This window comes from Sphaeramia orbicularis, chromosome 7 (genome assembly GCF_902148855.1).
Source record: "Sphaeramia orbicularis chromosome 7, fSphaOr1.1, whole genome shotgun sequence".
Classification (NCBI taxonomy): domain Eukaryota; kingdom Metazoa; phylum Chordata; class Actinopteri; order Kurtiformes; family Apogonidae; genus Sphaeramia; species Sphaeramia orbicularis.
In genome coordinates, this window is record NC_043963.1 from 16,180,430 (window position 1) to 16,204,019 (window position 23,590).

Consider the following 23,590-nt stretch of genomic DNA (forward strand, 5'->3'; position numbering starts at 1 on the left):
ATTTTTTTAAATCTTGAATTAAGCAAAAAAAAAAAAAAAAATCTTCAGTTAAGTAAAAAAAAAAAAAAAAAAAAAAAAGAATCTTCAATTAAGCCAAAATAAGAAAATCTTCAATTAAGTAAAAAAAAACTTCAATTAAGCAAAAAAAAAAAAAAAAAAAAAATCTAGAATTAACAACTTAAATCTTTTTTCTTTGTTTTAGTGCAAACAATAACATTAAATTATGAAAATATTTACATTTACAAACTATCCTGTAACATTAAAATGTGAATAACCTGAACAAATATGAACAACCTAAAATGTCTAAAGAAAATTATCCACAATATTAACAATTTTTCTGCCTGTTCCTCAGTGTTAAGTGTCTTTGTAGATCTGATCCATAATGCACATGTAGAAATGATTAGTTGAGGAATAATATTGTTAAAATTGCACTAAATTTTCTTAGGTTTTTTGATTTAAATTTCAGTTTTTTCCGTTTTTTTTTTTTTCTTTCTTTTTTTTTTTTTAGTTTGTAAAGTAAGCATTTTCATAATTTATTTTTTTGTTTGTTTGTTTGTTTGTTTTTACACTAAAACAAAGAGTTGTCATTATTTATAGGTTATTCTGTTATTATTTTTCTGGTCCGGCCCACTTCAGATCAAATTTAGCTGAATATGACCCCTGAACTAAAATGAGTTTGACACCTCTGATCTAGGCTTTGATTGACAACTAGCCTTAGCTTGGCTGTCAACTTTGACATTCGGTGCTCTTGTTTATTGAATGTTTTTTTTTGTTTGTTTGTTTGTTTTTTGTTTTTGTTTTTTTTTTTTACCTTACTGGCAGCTCTGGAGAAAAGATAAAGTAACGAGGGTGTCGGAGGATTCTGTCATGAAGGTTACCGGTACTTAATAACAATAAATATAACTTAACAGTATCTGCGTTAGCATTAACTGTTACATGGACTGCTAGCCAGGTTGCTAATTAGCTCAGGTAGCCATGATTAGGGTGTTTATACATGTGTTAACATTTATTAATTTACTGGAATTACTTGATAACGTTCATTACTATATTATCAGTCGATGTGGTTTGTGTATCCAGTTTATTTTATTTTGAAAGTTGGTCTTAAAGTCCGGAAGTTAATTTCTGTCAGACTCGGACCGACCTCCTCCTCCTTTCTTTCTTTCTTTCTTTTTTTTTTTTTCTTTTTACAGAACCCAGACCCCGCCCCCATTTCACTTTTAAGCTCCGCTACTTTTCATCAATGATTCACTGTGTTGAAGTCGACCTTCCTTCGTGACCGTCTGACAGAAACACAAACTGACCTGAGATCCGCTCCAGTCTCCACCGCACACAGGTGAGCTCACTGCAACACTTTACCTGCATTGTCGACAATTCAGAGACTTTTTTTTTTTTCTCTCCAAATTTTCTGAATGTCTTAGGCTTCATCTGATCAGTATTGCCTTCTTAAAAATGTTATTGTGTGGTTGCAAAAGGTAGTATGACATACATGAGATTTTTAGGGATTGTGTTTTCATATTACTCTTACTTCTGCAAATTAAAGCTTGGGATTCATTTCTATAAAGTTATATTATTTTGTTTTTGAGCTTTTTTTGTGGTTTGCCCTCATATGTTGTCAGTTTTTGGCAATGGAAGAAAAGAGCTGTACAAATATTTTTCAGTTTAAGAGGTTCTATAAGGAGAGAATAGAGAAGCTTTATAAAAGCATATAATGAAATAATTTTACTTATGCATTTTGGATTTGTTTTATTTTCATTGACTATCATGTAAACTGTTTACTGTAATAGCTGTAACAGCAACCTATCTGATGTAAGCAGATGTTTGAAAAAAGGGGCAGGTATTATAAGTTTTCTTAGATTGGAATAAATAAATAAGTTTTACATTAACACTTTCCTCTACATCTACTTTTAATTTGTAATCAGACCTCTCTTTGTTTGTTTACTCCTGCATTAAGTCCTACTTTCCTGGAATCCTTATGTTGTAGTCATAAGGACTGCAGCCTTTTACTATCAAGGTTTTATGTGTCTTTGCCCTGTGGCAGATTTTTATGGTTATTCTAAGCAGCTGGAGTTTTTTTTCTTTGTGTTGTTGGTGAAGGCAGTGAATTAACATGCCGGTGATGATTTATTAGTGTTATTAAAACAAGAATATCATTGTCATGTGCCCAAGTACTGCTGTCCATTGCCCTTGGTTATTTATTAGTAATTATTATCTCCAAGACCTTAGATTAATTCACCTTGGATCAACCTGCTTCAGGAAGTGGACTTTATTTCCATTGTGATGTCAGTGATTCATCCAACTTGCAGATAAATAAGTGAGAATGCAGCAATATTGGTTTTTCCATGCCACCCTGTCAGTCTGATCAGAATTTTATCTGGATTTTGATTGTTAACATGTACAATTATAGCTGATTTAAGTACACATTTTGCAGTTCGTGACTTGTATTTTATTTGTGGAAATATAGAGAATAGTTACAGTATATGAAGAAATAGAAATATTTAGGTTTAAACCATTCATAAACTTGTGATACATTGCACATACTGTATTATAATATGTATTATTACTGATGCAGAATTTTCCTACAAAATGGTAACAATGTGGATATAGTCCAGCTTACACTTACTATTACTGGAGGACAGAGGTAAAAAAGCCAACAAACAGGTGAATAAACATTAAATCTGCTTATTGTTGCACAGTTCATACTTAAAATGTTTATATATGGATTAGGCTATATCTTCTACAAAAGGGGAAGATCTTGAGTTCTTCTGTCAGAAATTTAATCAAAGATGTGAGGTGTGGAGCTCATTTTAGGTTTGAATACAAGTCTTCATGAGTGCTCTTCAAAAATGCAACATACTGAGATGTTTGAGATGTTTATTGATATTGTTGGCAATATTAAAATGTCATATTTATCTTAAAATAATTAGATTAGATTAGATTTGATTAGATTAGATTAGATTCAGTAGAAAAGTACAACAAAGTACATTTTGGTGTCTGATCTTCATGTGCAAATACTGAAAGGCAGGGTTTTTCCTACCATAATAAGGCATGGACGCAAAACATAAGCCACATTAATGTCTAATCAATGTAGAACAGCATCAAAACTAACTACATTACTTTTCCAGCTCAAATTATTGTAGTTGGTCCAGTAGACCTCTTTTGTTAAGTCTGGTTTTAAGTGTTTTAAGTGATCAATTATTATCTGCAAGTTTTTTTTCCAAGTTTGTCATATTTGTACACATATATGATAAACTTATATAGGGTAATAATAATGCTCCAAATGATGAGACACTGTGTACATTTTTCACAGACTTAGAGAAAACACACACAACATCTAAGCCTGCCAAAGGGAAAACCCTGCTAAAAAGAAGTGGAAAATGTGGAGCAAGAGCGATGAATCAGATAGTACTTACTCTGTGACATTAACCATCATGTCTTTGGGCATTCAAGGAGTTTTGGGTAACTCTAATCACCATTTTTCTGACATTTTATAGACAAAACCACCAACAAACTAATCAAGAAAAATTATTTCCAACTAAAACAGTCATTAGCTGTAAGCATAAAAAGTTCAAACGGACGACACACAGGAAAGATGATCAAACTGTCTTGTGGAAGTTATATATACAGTATATATACAGTTTTTATATATGTATATATATATATATATATATATATATATATATATATATATATATATATATATATATATATATATATATACATATATATATATATATATATATATATATATATGTGTGTGTGTGTGTGTGTGTGTATATATATATATATATACACACACACACACACATATATATATACACACACACATATAAATATAAATATAAATATAAATATAAATATATATATATATATATATATATATATATATATATTTATATATTTATATTTATATATATTTATATATAACAGAAGATGTTTAAGGCCAAATGCATGTATTAAACATGATTTGAGACATCCTCAGTTCCTGTGAAAATGTCGCTAAACTACACCCAAAGTACATCAGTTCAAATGTGACCTAACCCTTATATGGGTCACCAGTGACCTGGTTGTGGTTAAAATAGTAGTAAAGTAGACATGTACTTGTATTGAAACATGGCATCTAATGTTGTGTATACACATATTAACACACATTCAGATATGTAAGAATATATAAGTAAGAAAGCATGAGATATGAAAATGAAAAAGCATTTACAGGAGTAGTAGTTTGACACTTCTGAGAGATTGTGTGTGAGTGGAAGGGTCATCCCCTATGTTTTGACAGATGTAAGAATGACACAACAATATTTGCCATGTCAACACATTCAGTTACTGACACAGTCACTACACACACAATGTCCTTCGTTGTGTTTCTGTTGATCCAGCATCTCGTTCCTTTGCAAACCAGAACTACCAGCTCATCTGGACTCTCACAGTGAGGTCAGCAGTTTATTCGGAAACACAAACGCACAAGTCCATGTGTTTAGGGGACATTATCTTGTCTTATTTTCATTTCCTGGAGACGTGACCATAATCTATTTATAAAACTTAATTTTAGAACCAGTTCTTCACCTTCAGACAGATCTTTGAAGGTGTGAATGAAGGTTTTATCAATTCTCAAATCTAATGCACACATACTGGTACTTGTACTGCAGTACAAATTTGAGGTACTTATACTCTGTTTTAGTGTTTCCATTTTCATGCAGGTTTTTATTTCCGGATCACTACATCCCAGGGGCAAATATTATGTTTTTTAATCCACTAAATTTCTATGATGGCTTTAGCTGCTTTTCATTTTACCGTTTTTCATCCCGTTCCTATCCACTGAATATCATGTTGTCCGGTTGCACTGATTTTGATTGTAAACTGAAGGAGTTGAGTTTCCGATTTTTCATCCTTCAAAATAAACTAATGAAAACCCTCGAGCTTGTGAAAAGTTGACTTCTCAGAGCTATGTGCGTCTCACAAGATGGTGGTTCAACAAATACATAATGATCTTCTTGAAAGTAGTTCACATGAGCTCAAACACTTTTATGCAACAAAAAAATTAATGCATCAGGACCATTTTACAGTAAAATGACATTTTTTGCTGATAAAAGTTGCATAATTAAGGGTTTGAATGTCATGCAGTGTAGTATTTGAACACTGTGGTATTAGTACTTAATGTGGTAGTTCCTTCCTCATTGACTCCTCTTCTCTCCTGTCACAGGTTTGTCAAACACTGATGCTGCGTCTCCAGTGGATGTGGTATGGATAATAGCTATGGCTCACAGTAATGTAAGTATGTCTCTTCAGTTTTGCCCTTTTTTTTAAAATCATCTGTACTAAATCTGAAAATAGAAATGGAACTTAGTTTAGTTCCCACTGTTAAGAAAAGGTTTATTGTTAACAAAGTATCTATCTGTCCCCACACATCTGGAATGTTGGTGCTTGTTTCTGATAGTTTGCATACAGCTTTTAAGGACAGATAGAGAAAAATGAAAAAGACTTATGTACAATATTTGGGAATTACTGGAAAGCTCAACATTTTCATGGGAAATCTGACCAATGTAGTATATTAAAACATGTTGAAACTTAATGTTAAAACTTGATTTACACTGAAGGATGGTGAACCAACTTCAGATTGATGTCTTTATGGCAATATTTAATAGATTGTTTTAGTGTTGTTGCTCTAAAGTTGAATGAACTTATTTTCATAATTCACATTCCAACTAGAATGTTATTGCCAAAAGCTGAAATGGTCCAGTTCCCATTTTAGTCTTTGGTAATAAGATCCTTTGATGTGTTTTCCATCACTGTGTTTTGTATAATAATTAATGGAATAAGAAGGTATTTATCCATATCAGTCCTAGCCATAATTTTCATAATGATATTCAAAATTAAAAATATTCCAGGAATACATAATGCTATTTTTATTATCTAAAATACATTGTGACTAGTAAAAATGTCACCATAGACAGCGTTTCCTCTGTGCTTTTAATAAAGCTGCGGTGCTTTGGGAAATAATTCCACTTTTCTCATACATGTGACTATTTTGGTCTTAGTTAATGTTTAAAATAGAAGTTATATTAAAATCTGTTCTTTGTTATCCAGTCATTAATTTCTAAATAGAGCCGTGTGACCCCGTCAAGAATGTTGTCAAGATAAAACTGTTCATATTAGATATTGATAATTATCCAGTTCAAGACTTATTTTTGGTCCTGGGTAAAATATGAGGAAACCACATGGTTTTAAATTATTTGTAAATGATGCAACGTGATGAAAAACAATCTCAAAGACACAACAAGATGAAAGTGATGGAAAAGATGAAAAACACACCTTTAGTAGCTGATGTGTTGATTGAGAGATATGGAGCGGAATCTGTTAATATTCAGCAAAGTGCAAACAATTTTAAAAACATTTTTTGTGGTGTTAAACTAATTTTATGGTCAAAACATAATGAACAATAAGATGGGCTTTGAAGGGGTCATATTTTGCTAAACCCACTTTTATTAGTCTTTGGTTCATTTATTTGTGTATTTGGACCCTAACAATTTATAAAGTTTGAATTTGAACCCTCCAAGTGCTGCAAAACTATCTTTATATTAATCCTGGCAAAAATCGAGTGGATTTCTGCAACCTGTTTTAATTCCTTCTTAATTTGTTATGTTTTATAACTAGTTATGTCACGACATTTGCATATATAAGGTCAAGACTTCTTAAGACATAATTATTTGGCAGCAGCAGCGGTTGTAGTCCATACAGAAAATATGTCCAAACTTCGAGCTGATTACCTAAAATGTTCAGTTGTTGGTTGTATTTACGAACACAAGTGGCTGAACAGGACAGAGCACACAGTCAATAACCTGGAGGGGGCAGGGTGTGAAGTGGCTCACTTGCATTTAAAGGGCCAGCGCTCAAAATGACCTTTCTGGTATCATTACTCAGAAATATTGTTTAAGATGGACCTGTGGAGTTGAATTAATGAAGAATTCAGACCCAAGCATAGTATTTACACTTTATGTAGACCACAGGGAAAAGTTTTAAAATGCATAATTCCATTTAAAAAAAGCAAAATATCACTCCTTTAAGGCAAATTATCACAAGATAGTTACTTTATATTACATCAATGATCAATGTCTTTTTATTGCCCAGCCCTGTTTCTAAAGCATCTGGTGTACACTTAGTTTAGCTGTAGATAACAGTAAGGTAAATTAAAGTGTTATTTCATGTATGGTGGTATTTTCCTTGCTGTGTCAATGAACCACTGCCAGATAAAAATAGAGGAAACACATTTTTACTTGGCAGTATGACCAATAAATTGTAATTTCACTTATCAGCAATTTCAGCCATGACTAGAGATGACAGTTACAGATATCAGTTGGGTTGAGTTTTTTCCTGCAAAGTTTTATTTGCAGATATCCACAATTTTCATGATGATATAAAAAATTAAACAATGGAGATCTGACATTGAAAACCAAACACTTATGAATGACAAAGGATACATCATTTATCCCAGAAAGAGTGTAACTGTGGATCTGACTTGATTATTATAGATATGTGCGAGACATGTCCAATATATCTAACGAAAATTTTTAGACATGTTACATTTAGTTTTGACTGGAACAATAGTCTGTAGATGTCTTGAAATATAATGTTTATATGAACAAAATCTGCAAGAAGGTTTGACTGGAGCAAGTTTCAATAAATCAAATTGAATTTTAACAGTTAAAAACCTGTGTTTATACAACCAATTATTAAATAAATGGTGGCTAAAAATAGCTTTGATAGTACCATAAAAGCTAATTAGACAAACTTTTTTGTTTGTTGAACATAATGGCTAGAAGATTTCATAACTAAAAAGATTTAGGACTTGTAGAGCAGATTCACTTTTTAAATGAGGAGAAATGTTGATGAATGGATAAGTACAGACAGGAGTTTTTTTTTAGTCTGATAAAATTGATAGATTGCTATAAGAACCATGATTTATTCCAAGTAGAATGAATAAGTGCATCAGTCTGATTGTAAGGCCACAGTTAACAGTGAAGTTTTGTCACTAACGTGCTGTGACTCACATCCTCATGTCTTTATCTTGGGGCTAAATATTTATCTGCTTTTGTTAACGCAGTTCCTGCGTGACTCAAAATAAGCATGATAAATGCGTCTGTGGCTAAAATGTCACACGTCCGATACAAATAACTGTTCATCTGTTTCAGTTTTTCTTTAGCTGTGACCATGTTTTGTTGTTAATCCACCAAAGAGTGAAAACATCTCTGTTTGGATAAAATTTTTACACTCAACAGTTTTAACCAACTTGAATCAGCTTAAGTAACTGAAGAAATATTTGGTATTCATGTTTATGTGTCTTTATTTTAGTCAGTTAAAGCACTTGTTTCATTACTTTGTTCTTCAGCTGCGGACATCACCCTCCTCCTCTCATGATGAAGTCAATCTGGGACCTTCAGCGAACCCACAGTGAGTGATTTACGTCCCCAAACAGCATGTAGCTCATATTATTGTCACACACACCAGATTTGTTTTATTAATATTCTCACAATATTCTCACAGTATGATCAGATCTGGCAAAAAAACATTATACTTCTGGAAAAACTAGGCATATATGCCAACATAATGAAGCAATTTACTCTTTATATTGTACAGTTGTCTTACCAGTTTTAGTTGTGGGATTGCATTAAAAAAAAAGCAGTGTGTACTCATAATTCCTACTACACAAACAACCTACGAGGACATTAAACAACATAGGATCTCATAAACATATAACCATGCTTTTTCTTAATCCTCTGGGTTGTTTATGGCTCTGAATCTCAAATAAAGCAACAAATGATTTACGTCCTGGCTGCGTACAAAAATGTGACTTAAGAGGAAATTTTAATGAAAGAAACACTGTGTTTGTACCACGCTCTATACTTTTCAGTTTGGGTGAATTTGTGGGTCATTTTAGAGCATTTTTCCCAAACATTTTTTCCCAAGGATCTACTTTTTAAGAACAATAGGCCTTATCTATAAATTATGACAAGAGCAAACATCTGCATATTATTTTTCATGTGATCATATAATCTTCATATGATCTAATAATATCATCTAGAGTAGGTAAACCAGCTATTATGAAGAGAAATTTGTTCAAGAAATCACAGTTAGGGCTGTCATGATGTTGAGTTGACAGTAAATTGTTATATAACTAATTGCAATTAATGATATTATTGCATCTGCTGTTAACTCTATTTCACTGTAATGCACAGCCAGATGAAAAAAAAGTCCCATACTCTTAATATTTTGTTAAATCATCTTTTAAGCATTTAACTACAACATGCATTCACCCTGCCGTCATTTGAAAAAGCTTATGCAATTTAACAACACATATTTCTGTGTTCTTTCTCTATCTTGGAAATTGATATTTAAGGCCTGTGCATATTCTGAAAGAACAGAGAAATATGTTTGTTTTCTTCAGGTGCCAAGAACAGGAACGAGCTAGTTCTGGTCAGGACATTTCATACTTCACTAGAAACTCAAGTCCAGAACTTCTGGAAAGTTCTCTGCTTTTTTGCATTAACCACGCCCACACATTTCTGACCAATCACACACTAGTTGTAAAGACACCACACAAGAAAAAAGCTCTGCCTGGATAAAGTGTTATGAACAAGCTGTGAGAAAAAAATAATGTCAGCCATCAGAGAGACAACAAAGCTCTCTGTTCTTGTTGAGTATGTAATAACCTTTACTTACTATTTAGTTATTTTTGAATATTTACTGTATGTTTACTGGTCAATCATCATCGTCATTATTGATTCTTGTTTTGTTTTTGTTTTTTCTTACAGATTAATGTCTAAAAATCTGAAATGTTAAGTTATACAATGCCTAAACAGCACATATGGATAGAGTCAGCACACTTTCTGATTTTTTTAATACGGTATTATATAACCATACTATATATGACTGTAATGTGTAGGAACACTACATTGCAGAGGAAATATCTCTTAGTATTTAATTATTACTGACAGTTCCTTACAGGTTGTTATGTAATGTGGTTTAGTCTGTATTTAATAGATAACTTTGACTTGTTTCAGTGCCAGACCCACTGACTTTGACTTCCTGACTGTTATTGGCAAAGGGACCTTTGGAAAGGTAACTGAAACTAATGCTTTTCAGTCTTTCTATCTGTTGTTTTGTCATCTCACACATTCGCCTCAAAGGAACTCTAAAACTAGCTTTCCTCAGCAAAGGGTGACGTTAAGGACATGAAAACGATAATCGCTGCTGAAGAATTAATGGATCGTACAGATTAAAGAGGACGTTTCAGGGTTTTGGGACACTGGTTAATTAGCAGGAGTGATTTTATGGCTGTGACCTTGTGAGACAGTAGAGACAGAATAAGAAATGAAGATATCAAGCTGCTGCTGACATGGCACACGGGGTCATCGAGAGTCTACCTGCTGACTGCTGTCTGATCAAAATGTGCTGCCTGCTTCATGAATCATTAACTTTACAGGGTACTGAGGCATGTTAAAGTTACCTCAGCATCATATAATCAGTATTTAACACAATAACAACATAAATAAGATAAAAGCCTCTTTTCACGCTGAAGATCACAGCAAATATATAGACTATTTTATTTTCTATTTATTTGTGCTTAAAAGATCTGCCTTTTTATGGCCAACATTGGGCCAATTTTCTTTTTCTGTATCAATGAACTTCTCCGATTTCTCAGGATCATCTGTTTCCACAGATCATATATCTGTGTTGTGTGTTCTCACTGAGCTCTGTTCTCAGATGGGTTTTATGTAATGGCTTGATAGCATTACATTGACATGGGGGTGCATAATGTTTACCAAACAAAGCACTAACAAACAAACCTTTATGCAGGTCCTGCTCGCCAAGCTCAAAGCTGACAACAAATTCTATGCCGTCAAAGTGCTGCAGAAGAAAGTCATCCTGAAGAAGAAAGAGGTGGGCTCTTCTGCTGGACACTGTGGTCACACTCTTTGCTTTCTTGACACTTTAAACCTGGAATTTAGGATTTTCTTCTGCAAAGGCGTTTACAAACCACAAACAAAATTCTTTTAAGACACACAGCTTTAGTTCTGATGTGTGCAAACTGAAATGACTGAAAAACAACTGTTGGATTAGTGCGGCTTATAATTATGCAAATAATGCATTTACATAAATGCCTACTTTATCTGACAGCTCTAGGTATTTTACAGTGGAGCTGTAATTTGATAAGTAAGTTGAGAGTAACTTTATTTCTATAGAAAATCACAGGCCCTGAGCAAATATCAAACAAAAAAAAAACACTACACATACAGCAGTGAGAGACCTTTAAATCACAGAAAAACTACATAGAAGATGAATTTAAAAAACAAACATACTGTATAACAGACTTAGCTGCTGAACCAAATTATGAGTAAACAATTATTCCACAAATATGATCATTTTGTTTATTACCTCTCATATTTGAAGTAAATGTTCCTGATTAATAATATTTTTTCATTTTTCAGAAAACTGAATATATTTGAGTTCTGGACTTCTGGTCAAAACAGAAGATTTAATGTTCTTTTTGTGTAAATGTTACAAATGCACTTCACTGTACTACTACAACTGTTATTTTTATAAACAAAGCATTTTATTAGTTGAGGGAATGATGTGCTATGTAATCTATAATGAATCGCAGTCATTCAACCTTTATTTGTTTACGTTTTTACTATTTTACTAGAGGGTTAGATATTCGCTGTAGCTAAGTAAAATAAAGAAAACACAGCAGAGTTAACTAAAACAAGAACAGGAAGAAACAAAATGTGATGGAATTTCAAATCCTCAATCTCCTAATTCACTTTAAGATGGATCTGCACTTTGTTTCAAGTTGCAGGTGAATTTTGACTAAAACTAGACTTTCCTGTCTTGGTAAAAACAGCTGAAATCCACAAAAAGTGTAGTTACATGTTAGTTGCAAGTCCAGTTCTTAATAGAAAAATATCTAACATTTTCCTCTCTGTCATTTTCTCAATCATCAATCAGTGTGCGGTAGTATGTTTGTCTGCAGAAACCCTTGCCTTTGCCTGTATTTTCCATTTTCCTCTTGTTTTACTTTGTTTGGGATATTTCTTGGTGTCATGGCACAGTGTACACGGGAAGAACAATATATAAACAAAGTAACTGCTCTCTTCTCTTTCTGCGCTGGTCACTTACTGAATGGTTCCGTCTGAGAAGCAAAACTCTGGGTAAACTGTGCGGCCTCTAACAAACACACCTTGTACTTCAGCTATATGTCACCTCTAGAAGATACCTGCATACCTGAACATAAGATGTAGGTGTATGCATATGTGTGTTTAGAATATAACTGCTGTGACAGAAGGAAGTAATATTTTATCTTTCTATTCCTTCACTTATTTTCTTACTCAGTCTCAGTCTCTTCATTTACTCTCACTGCTCACTTGATTAAACCTTCACTTTTAATATTGTGCAAATAACATCTTACCAGTCAAATTATACGGCATATGGATTAACAGTAGAGATGCACAAAAATATAATCTCATCACAATGTCAGTCTGTGCAGTAATATCTGCAAAAACCCGCAATTTAATGAAATCAAACTGTGCATGTATGAACTTTTACTTGTTTTTACGTAGTCTGCTTAATATCTACTGAGACATGCAAAGTTTTTGTATTTTTTATGCTAATTTAACTTTGTGTGTTTGGGCGAAAATGACTAGTATTTTGCATTTTCCTTGATTACCATGCAAAGAAACTCATAACACCATTTCTTTATATTAATATTTTGTCCACAGTAAGCACAATATGGATTTTTATTTGATTAATAACTGAGACAGCCGATAGTCATGATACAGTAACATAATTTTTAATTAATTTCCAAAAGACACCTTTACTTTTGATACTTTTATCATATTTGCTGATAATAGTTTGTATGTTTTTACTGATTTTAATCGTCAGTCAAGTTTTGGCCGGTGAATTATAAAAGTAAAACAGTGCTGATTTGTGATACACACTGGCAGACAAAGACGGAAAATGTGTGCAACGATAAGTGTGTGTGAGTATCTCTGAGTGTTATTAGTAAACAGTGTTTTGACCCAGCAACATGATCTGAATCTTATCTAATCTACAGCTTGTTCTGTACAAAGGACAAATTTTACAACTCCCTCTAAATAAACTGGGCCACGTCTGTGTTGGTCTGATCACACTCCAATTAAACACACATTTGTTGTCTTTTAATACTCAAGTGTTTGCTTCTGCTGGAGCTCAAGTGTCATGAGAGATATGTTTCTATAGCCAAAGCGTGTTATTTATAGTCATGAGTATGGCGAATGTGATTATGTTTTTCTCAGTAGATGTATGTCTGATACTGTGGGTGCAGTTCTTGGTCTTGTCATGTTTTTTTCATTATGTCAGATAGTCTTGTAGGTCCACATGGGCACGGCATTTAAAGGTGCAGCACGTTCAAATAAAGACTCCATTGTTTACTGAATTAATGTCAAACAGTACATTTATGTAGGCTGTCAATGCTTTTATACTGCAGGATTTTATTATTATTATTAGACTGTAAAAATAATGATTGTAGTGTAAGTGTTGCAAACTATTGTAACAGAAAGGTCCTCACTGAAACGGCAGCAGTTGAGGAACCTTTGCAATTATTTGTGAAAATTCTTATAGCATATAGCATTTTATTATAAACTGAAAGAACAAACATTAAGCTTTTGATGACATCCATCATCAGCATCAGATTTCTTTCAGATTATTTCCTTATCCTGTTGATTATTATTTCTATGACTTTATCAATATATAATGTTTTATAGCACCCTGCACTTAGGAGCAGCACACTTAATTTAGTTGTATTTGCAAAAGTATTTAAATAAATATCTAAAAATGTTGACACTTGTGGACCTGTTTTGAAGGCCTTGATCTTATGTTGTTTTAGAAGAGTAAAGATTTTATTTTACAACCAGTCAAGGCCACAGCTGTGCCAGTATCGCTAAGCCTATGCATTGTCTTTCAAACATTTGTTTCAGGTGTAAAACTTTTTACCTATTTTCCACTACAGACTGCCTCATTTTGTCTTCTCACTGACAAAAGGAGTTCATCTGACCCATACCCATTTTGCTAACATAAGCTGTACTTACCACCTATGTGTATACTTCCACTTGTTTACCAGCTATTTGCCTTCAAGACACCTAATCTAGTTACAATCTGGTTACATAACATGCTCATGCAGTGTTAGTTCTGTTAGAAGTAGAGGGGTTCAGCTCATGTGGTGACAAATTGTTGCTCCTAAGTTACATTTTTTCTCTTGATAAACAATGATGAGACAGTGAATTTACATCTACGTAAGGCTCTGTAGTTAATGTGTATAAAGTCTGGTCACATAAACATTAGCTAATGTGAGCTCCAACATAAACACTACATGCCACTCTACTGCTTAGTCACGTAGAGCTCGATAAGGAACAGCAAAGATGAAAAAAATTGAGTTTGGATTCACTGACGCAGAGCAGTTTTTTTTTTTTTTTTACTGTACTCAGTTTATCCCTAGTGCTTTGTATATCATATGTCTGTGACACAATCTTTCCCACACTGGTTGTAAGACACTTAAAAGAAAAACACACACCTACCGCCTTTACAGGTTTAATCAGCTTAACTGCTTTGATTGTATCTTACTGTCTATAAAGCTATAATATTTGAATAACGTTTTTACCATACTGCCGTTGTAGTGAATGTGGTTGTGATCTCGACTCGGTCTTAACCCCTCAAAGTCTCAGTCAGACTTTACTACAACACAACTGGGCATGAAAGCATAGATTTACCAGTTGTGAATATATACCACTGTACACATTTCATGGCTAAACTACCACAGTATAGTCTTATATCTTCATACAGTCATAAACATCTTGGTCTGATTTCTTTTACGCTGCTTTTTCAAGCATAATATTTTAAATGTGGACTTAATACACATTATTATCACTAATTTCTTTACTTTAAGTCAGTGTTTTTATCCTCAAGCAAAATTTTAAACATTGAAAAAACTATTCACATGATTTCTTGGTCCAAAAGCATGTGTCCACGGTTCCAGCTGGCTAAAAATAACAGGAGCCAGAGGCATCATCTGCTCAAACAAAGATCCTTTTAGTCAAATATCAATACGCAATTTTTAATTTGTTGATCATCAGCACTTTTATTACCGTTACTGATTTTTATTTGTAGGACATGCAACATAAAAAAATCTGTTACATGCACGCAACAGTGGAAAAAACGCTCCTCTGTTTCTGCACATTATTATTAAATCTTCCAGACAGACATCGTGTTAATGGGGGTGTTGTGAAAGTCTTTCATTAAAATGTCAAAAAAAAAAAGACAGTGGGATTTTTTATTCACTTGCATCTTTTTCTCTTGTAGCAAAAAAACATTATGGCAGAAAGGAACGTGCTGCTGAAGAGTCTGAAACACCCATTTCTGGTTCGGCTTCACTACTCCTTTCAGACTCCAGAGAAGCTCTACTTTGTCCTTGACTATGTGAATGGAGGAGAGGTAACAGTTTATATTCACATTATTTATTTCTCTACATCAGTGGAACTTTTTTAGCGTTAGACTCGAAAGAGAAACACTTTTGGGTCTCCTCAGGACCCTAAAGTACAAAAATACATCTTGAAATGCCATAGATTTACATTTTTAATGACTTTTCTCAAGTAAAAACACTGTCTCTGGATTTTTTTTTAATATCATGTTTTGGCTTCTTGTGTTTATATGTTGCTTTAGTCTTGTTTAATCTTTTCACTTTTTTTTAATTTCATTTTACTCTTTTACCCCTTTTGCATTGTTTTTGTCTTGTTAAGTTGTTATGCAGTTACCATCTTATTATATAATTGTTCAGGCTTTTATGTCTTTTTTGTCTTGCTGAATGTTTTACTTTACACCATTGTTAATCTTTTACATCATTTAATCTTTTTATCACTTTCACATCATTTCAGTATTACATCTTTTAATCTTGTTGTGTCTTTGCTTTGCATAGGTTTCAAGGTTTTTTTTTCTCTTCTGTGCCACTTACATATTTATCGTCTTTTTGTCGATGCCTCTCTTTATTTCACATGGCGTTGGTGATTAGGTTAAAAACTTAAAGATGAAGCCTTAATATGAACAATAAGCTTTTATTAGATATTTAATTTTGGTGTGAAGTAGTTTTTTTTTTTTATCCCAAATGTGAGAGCTCTGTTTTTCATGCTATTTTTTCATTTATGATTTGTTTTTTGTTATTTTATCACTGCCATTGTTTTCTTATTGTGAAGCCTTTTAATAGCAGTTCCTCTTCTGTTAACCGCTTCATTAAATTTTTCCTCTGCCTTGTCTAAATATTGTTTCTAATTTCAGTATCACGTCTTATCATGCTCTTTGTATTTGTTTCTCTCTCTGTCTTTACAGTTGTTTTTCCACCTGCAGAGAGAACGGTGTTTCTCTGAGTCCAGGGCGAGGTTTTATGCCGCTGAGGTAGCGAGCGCTATCGGCTACCTTCACTCTCTTAACATTGTTTACAGGTCAGACAGTCGTACACATATACATTCATTATGTCCTCAAAATATATGTAAATGTAAACAATTAAGCTAATTTGTTGCTTTGATTTGCTCACTGCAGAGATTTGAAGCCAGAAAATATTCTCTTAGACTCTCAGGTGAGTCAGATTTAACACGTAGGCATCATCTGATCCATGTTCTTTAAGTTAGTGTATTGAAATGTTTTGACTTGAAACATCCTGTTTGTGTTTTTGCTGTGCAGGGTCATGTGGTGCTGACAGATTTTGGCTTGTGCAAAGAAGGAGTGGAACCAGAAGGAACCACATCAACTTTCTGTGGGACTCCAGAAGTAAGTGAAATAATAATTTAATAAGCATTCACTGACTAACATTGTTATACTTAACGCTAAATGAACAAATCTATGAAACCAGAAAATGTATTGGGTATTAATTTATGAATGAATCATGAATGTATGAAGCAACAAACAACACCAAAACAAAATCTATTACTATTAATTACATATTAATGTCAGCTGAATTTTAGATATGGAAAGATAAACCTTTACCAGAGACTGTATAATAATGACAAACACAAATACACATTGTAAAAAGTCAAACAGTATTGTTTCAATCATCGACAAGATCTGACGTAATCTCTGCACAAATTCACCCCTATTCCCCTATTTTCTGTTTGTCTGTATTTAAAAGCAGTGAAGAATGTGACCTACTGCTTTACCTTACATAGTTTATTTAATGTGTCAAAACAACTGTAAAAATGGGCTCTAAAATAAAGAAACAATAAGCTATGAAATATTTAAGAAAAAGACATCAAATATTTGTATAACATTTGATTTGTAGTGTATCTATGGTTATATTTAGGATAGAGAGGGTTTCATCTACAGTGAGGAGGATTTTCTTGTGACATTGAATGATGCTTTACTTTTTCATTCTCTACGTAACTATAGTACTTGGCTCCAGAGGTTCTTCGTAAGGAACCGTATGACCGGACCGTGGACTGGTGGTGTCTGGGAGCAGTTCTCTATGAGATGATCTACAGCCTGGTATGTTTGATGGTGTGAGTGGTTTATGGGTTATACATCAGGAACCATATTGATCTAAGACTTTGAGATGTCTTGTATGTGATGCCTTTTGTAAAACGTAGTAATTGCTTCTCATAAAGAACATTTTTCCTGGCTCCTTTCACCTACCAACACAACATTTGGTCCATGTTTTTCACAGCTATATCTACAAAATTTGGGCCATAGAAGTCAACCTAGTAGGATGTTAGCAACTTTTGTTACCCTCTGTGGGCATGGGGGTGAATTTTGATGTCTTGCTTTGAAACATTGAACTGTTAAAATCTCACTTTAAATCATCCATTTTCCATGAAAGAGTCCAACCCTGAACACAATGGCATAATAATGTCAACTGGAAGTTATAGTGCCACATAGTGGTAACAAAAAATGACGGGTTTTTACTGTCTGGTGCAGTCCTTCTAGAAGGTTGAACAGATTGACCTCAAATTTAGTAAGAAAAGCCACAACATCACATTGAAGATACAGTATTTGGACGTTTGTGAAGTTTCAAGAAATAATGTTGCCATGACAATGCAGCTAATGTTGGTCATTCGTCATAAGCAAATCATCAGATCTGTCTCAGATTACATAAATGAAGAATCCCGGTATGAAGATGTCATAACAGTAGTTAATCATTTGTAGCGTTATAATTCATCTAATTTCTGGGAAATTTTGTAATGTTTACCAAAACTTAAAAATAGCAATAACATAATTTGCTGCTTTTGGAAATATCATATCATCAACACTGATGGCAGAAGTAAGCATTTTAGAAGTCTGTTTGTAACTAGAGGGGCTCAGTAGAGCACATTCTGTACCTCCACCAAGGTCCCACCGTGGTTTGTTTCTTAGTCAGAAAAACAACAAAAACTTCTGCACTGGGTTTCATTAAATTACCTCATTAAATTTTGTGGCACATCCATAAAAAGAGACAGAAGCGGGATTTTCCTTTAATCACTTTCCTTTTATAACATTGTGACATAGGGGGTTGAATTATTGGGCTGTGGGGTCTTGGTAGAAATATGAAACCCCATATTTATCCACCAAGGCCCACAGTGGATCTGTGGCCCAAACTCTCCTCTGTCACTAAGTTCCATGAAAGTCAGGGTAATAGTTTTTACATATATACTGCATTTTAACTATTTTTATGTTCTGTTTTCTTCCTTTGCACTGTTTTGGTATGAAGTACAAAAAATCATTATAATGGAAATATTACATTGTCTTGTTTGATTACATGGATGTGGACTGGCAGGTTTTCAGAATGTGACAGAACAGCTTTCCAAGTACTTTAAAGTTTTCAACTCTTCTTGTAACAAATCTAATTTGTTCTGAACTGGACTTTATATCACTTCCAAGTTCTTCTATTCCTCCATTAGCAACTAGCTACTCTCAGCTTAGATATGGAGTTAGCTAAGGTCACACAAGCATACAAGACATACTGAACCTTTAGGGCACATACTTAATTGTACCGGGTAGAATAAGTAAGACAGTTATTATTTTTAGAAACATACTTCATATCTCATATTAAACAGTTACAATCAAGAACTGAGGAATCATTCTTTTTTATGGGTGAATATGTAGTATGGGAAATGCGTCATTCAGTAATAATTTTTGATGATTCCCTGCCTCAGCCTCCGTTCTACAGTCGTGACGTTGGGGAAATGTATGACGGGATCCTCCACAAGCCGCTCCTCCTGCCTCCTGGGAAGTCGGACGCCATCTGCTCTCTGTTGATCGGTCTCCTGCAGAAAGACCAGCACAGACGCCTCGGGGCTATCGCCGACTTTGTGAGTGTCTCATGTTTAGAGACTTATTTCAGCTGCTTTGTTTCCCAGACAAACAGGAAGCCCGGTTCTAGACTGAGGATGCTTTTGAGTTAGTATTTCTATTGATGTGGGACTAGTTTAATCCCTTATGGAAGTTTTGGGGAAATTACAGTTTTTCAAAGCAAAGAGGTTGACAAATGAATGTTGGAATTATACCACACCGTGTTTGCATTTTACTTAATGTATTGTCTTTTTTTTTCATTTTTGTCTACAGTTAGAAATAAAGAACCACATATTTTTCTCTCCAATTAACTGGGATGACCTTTATCACAAGAGAATCACTCCTCCATACAACCCCAACGTGGTGAGTCCATCCAGACACATTATAATCAATACATATTCTGTTTTTTATCTTCATACCAGGTCTTTATTTGCAGTCACCTGTGTACCCTCTCACTCCTTCCTCTTTGTCTTATTCTATGAAATAAAGGCCTGTCACTTTATCTATTTTCTGTTATACAGTATATTAATCACCTTAAAGATGGTGAGAACCTTATCAGTATGTTATTATTTTATGCTAACTTCAGTTTACTTTATCTTTTGTCTCTTCAGAGAATGGTTTTCTTATTCAGTATTACATATAACCATTCATTGTACATGAAACATCCATTGTTGAAAGTAACAATTTTTTTTTTACCACATTATTGTGGTTGACATTTATACCATTTTATGCTACTTTAAACATCTACTCTGGTACATTTGTCTGCCAGATTCACTTATATTAGTTTACAGATTACAATTTTTTCTTCTTTATGTGAAGTGAAAACAATGTGACTTATCTTTGGTTTCCTTTTGGGTTAGATTTTCAATTCTCCTCCTTCTTAAGCTAAATCCACTCTTTAAAACCCTCTTGGATTCACTGGAAAATGCATCATCACAAAGCTGAAAATAGACCAGTTTTTCTGAGTTTGTGAAAAGTTGACTTTTTAGAAATATGTAGTTCTCACAGAATAGCAACACTGATCTTCTAGAACATGATGCATTACTTTAGATTAAGGTGCAAACAGTTTATAAAGAAGTTCCAATGATCTTGTACAGAACTACAATGCAACATACACATTCATGCAGCAGTAAAATGAATCAAAAACATCATTTATGATAATAAAACAGCGATAGGGACCATTTTACTGCACAACAACATTAACTTTTCATTCTTTAAGTACATTTTAAGTAGGTTTTGAATGCAGAACTTACCTAATATTTTTATATGTCATGTTGCATATACTTTGTTTATACTTCTTCCCTCTGGCAGGCAATACAGAGCACTGTACGCCAAAACAGCCAGACATATGAACAGTTTTTTCCCCCAGGCCATCACTCTCATGAACACTTTACACTTTATGAGCCATCTAGTGTTGGTATCCCCCTGAAAATTCACCCACTCACAAACTTATTTTTTGCACTCCATATAAAAACTCTGACTAATTTGCACTATAATAATATATACATAAACATATTTTTAATAGACTGGATCCCTGTACACATCCACTCACTGTATAAAACTCCAGTTTGCCCTCTGTACATATTACAAATCCACTGTAAATCTCATCTCATTGTTGTCCTTGTCTCTAGTTGAATGTTTGTCTATATTAGGTCTGTGTTCAAGTGTGATTGGGTTCATGTTGTGTTGGGTTCATGTTGAAACGTGTGCAAAGAAAAACCGAAGCCAAATTCCTTGTATGCGTTCACATACTTGGCCAGTAAAGCGGATTCTGATTCTGATATATTTAAACAACACATTAACATTTCATTATCATTTCCACACTATGTACGTTTGGAAGTTTTTATGTAGGCAGATAATGTATGAAATGAATGTGAGGATGTTGAAGCTCCATGGGATATCTTGTGGGATAAGCAGATGACTCCATCTCTTCTGAGGTGATTATTTGATCCAGAGTATTATTTTTGAGGACCAAAGGTGAATGAATGTGGGAGGAAACAGGGAGTGTTGGACTAGTACCACAGAAAACTGGTACTGGATCTGGTGAGCAGGTGTAAGTCAGTTTTACAGGTGATTAGAGGGTGGTTTGGATGTTCCCTTCCTTCCAAACCTTAGTTAACTTCTTTAGTTTTTATTTGTGTCTTCTACAGAAAGGCCCAGCTGACACTCAGCACATAGATCCAGAGTTCACCAGAGAGATGGTCCCGAACTCAGTGAGTCGGACCCCAGAGCTCAACGCCGGCACCAGCGCCAACAACGCCTTCAACGGTTTCTCCTTTGTCGCCACTGAGGACAGCTTTCTGTGACAGACCAGTTAACTGTCTGAAGGTGACACATAATAAACAGCTCACGCCTCTGTTGAGTTCAGATGTTGTGGTGTGTGTGTGTGTAGCAGACGTAGCTGCAGCAGAAGCACTACACCGCATCTGTTAGATTGAAATACCAAAGGAATTTTTATGGTGCAGCAGAAAGTGCGGGGAGAGTTTTGTCAGGTCGACTCTTACACCGGTAACTCTTGACAGGTAACGAGGGATCTGACACTGGCATGACAGAGTTACCGAATAAAACAGTTCAGACGCTTTTTAGACGCAGTGCATATTTGTTTATTTGATTCATTTATTGTACATTAGAATGAATACTGTGCTTGGCTGGCTTCTTTAGACATGTCGTATTTCATCTTTTTGAACTGAAGACTGAAACTGTGTAATGTTACAACCAATCTTGAACATTCTGTTTTATATAAAGGTTTGTCCTGTATTTGAAAACAACTGAACATGTGGGGTCACCAGTATTTTTAAGAAAAGGAGGAAAGTTTAACAGCCAAGAGACCAATTAATATATCACCACCTTCATTACATAATTGCCTGTCTTTTTTTTTTTTTTTTTTTTTTTTTAACAGAAATTACATTTTTGCCTAAATCATCTCCTCTTACATGATATACATTTCTATTTAGGTTAGTGTAAACATACATACCTTAATATGTCTTATCTTGTTGATGAAGAAGCAGAGCTAGCCCTCTCCTCCCGCCCACTTGTTATATTTGTTCTATATTCTACTAAAAAACTTGAATTAGTATCTTCGTTCACATTTGAGGTGTGGACATTGAATTGTACCCGAAAGGGAAGATTTGTAGGATCTGCTTCTCCAAATAAACAAAGAAAGAAAAAAATAAAAATAAAAATAATAATAATAATAATTTCCTCATGTTTAAGTTTGTTGTGTTTCCTGAAAAATCTGAAAAAGTGGCTAAAAGGGGCATTTATTTTAGGAAGGTGATGATATGATATACTGTGCAGCCTTTATGCAAAGTGTTACCAAAATTACCTACTTGTTTTTGAGATAAAATAATGTCAGATTTACCAAAGTATCAACATTTGATGCACTCGATTGCTCATCCGTAATGGCTGTTTGCTCTGTGCAAATTTAGTGGTGCTTTTGTCTCTGAAAGGAAACCATCAAATGTCCTCTGCCATGTTTTTAAGTAGATTATTTTAGACTGTAGATAACACACACACAGATGTTGATGTGAAGTTTCTGTCCAAGATGTTAATGTTATATTGAAAATACTGTATGTATGTATGGTAATATCTGTAAATATACAATAGATTATGAACTGTAAGAAAATTGTTTTGCCTCTATTTCAACAAATTGAAGTTGGTAACAGATGTTGTTGTTGAAAGTTGAAAATGTACATCTGATGCATTTTATATTTACCATCCACTACATATACTGTGTACTTAAAGGTTTTGTTTGTACATCTGATATTAAAGCTTCCCTGTTCCAGTTCATGGATGAAACGTCACACACAAGATTGAGTGGTATCACTTTTTTTAATATATATAAAGGTACAAATAAGATGTTTATGTTTCATGAAACTCATCTTTCTTTGTTATTTTTATAGTCTTAATCTGAACATATTGTTAGGGGTAAAACTTGACCTGATCATTCATTTTACAGCACAAAAAAATGTTTGTATTTCTCATGTTTTACATGTAGCTGAAACAGCCTGGTGTCAAATGAACCTCACAGAACATAGTTGTTTGCGGCCACTGAGAACATGTCATTGTGGTAATTTTAATCCTATTTAAAAAGCAGATTTCAGTCATTTATTTACAGCCGGGTTTCCCAAACTTTTTCCACTCATATCTCAAAAACAAAATGAGTCCCAAATATACAAAAACACATCATTATTTGCATTAACATCTACATTTTAATTTACTTTGCTGCTTAATTTAAATTAGAAATGATTTGGGG

At 33.8% G+C, this 23,590-nt stretch overlaps 1 protein-coding gene across 1 annotated transcript; it reads left to right on the top strand.

Moving 5' to 3' along the window:
* The first annotated feature begins 1,222 nt into the window (after nucleotides 1-1,222).
* On the top strand, nucleotides 1,223-23,138 carry sgk2a (serum/glucocorticoid regulated kinase 2a). The gene is made up of 13 exons (XM_030138660.1): nucleotides 1,223-1,333; nucleotides 5,204-5,271; nucleotides 8,387-8,448; nucleotides 10,059-10,116; nucleotides 10,855-10,938; nucleotides 15,388-15,519; nucleotides 16,408-16,520; nucleotides 16,618-16,654; nucleotides 16,759-16,845; nucleotides 17,461-17,556; nucleotides 19,200-19,355; nucleotides 19,609-19,698; nucleotides 21,486-23,138. The coding sequence occupies exons 2-13, from the start codon at nucleotides 5,257-5,259 to the stop codon at nucleotides 21,639-21,641; spliced, it is 1,086 nt and encodes a 361-aa protein (XP_029994520.1). The 5' UTR covers nucleotides 1,223-1,333; nucleotides 5,204-5,256; the 3' UTR covers nucleotides 21,642-23,138.
* Nucleotides 23,139-23,590: the final 452 nt, after the last annotated feature.

Excerpts from the sequence above, each read along its gene's own strand:
- sgk2a (XM_030138660.1), top strand. Across the intron at positions 10,117-10,854 it reads GCAAAGGGACCTTTGGAAAG|GTCCTGCTCGCCAAGCTCAA; the intron begins GTAACTGAAACT and ends ACCTTTATGCAG. Across the intron at positions 16,846-17,460 it reads CTTTCTGTGGGACTCCAGAA|TACTTGGCTCCAGAGGTTCT; the intron begins GTAAGTGAAATA and ends ACGTAACTATAG.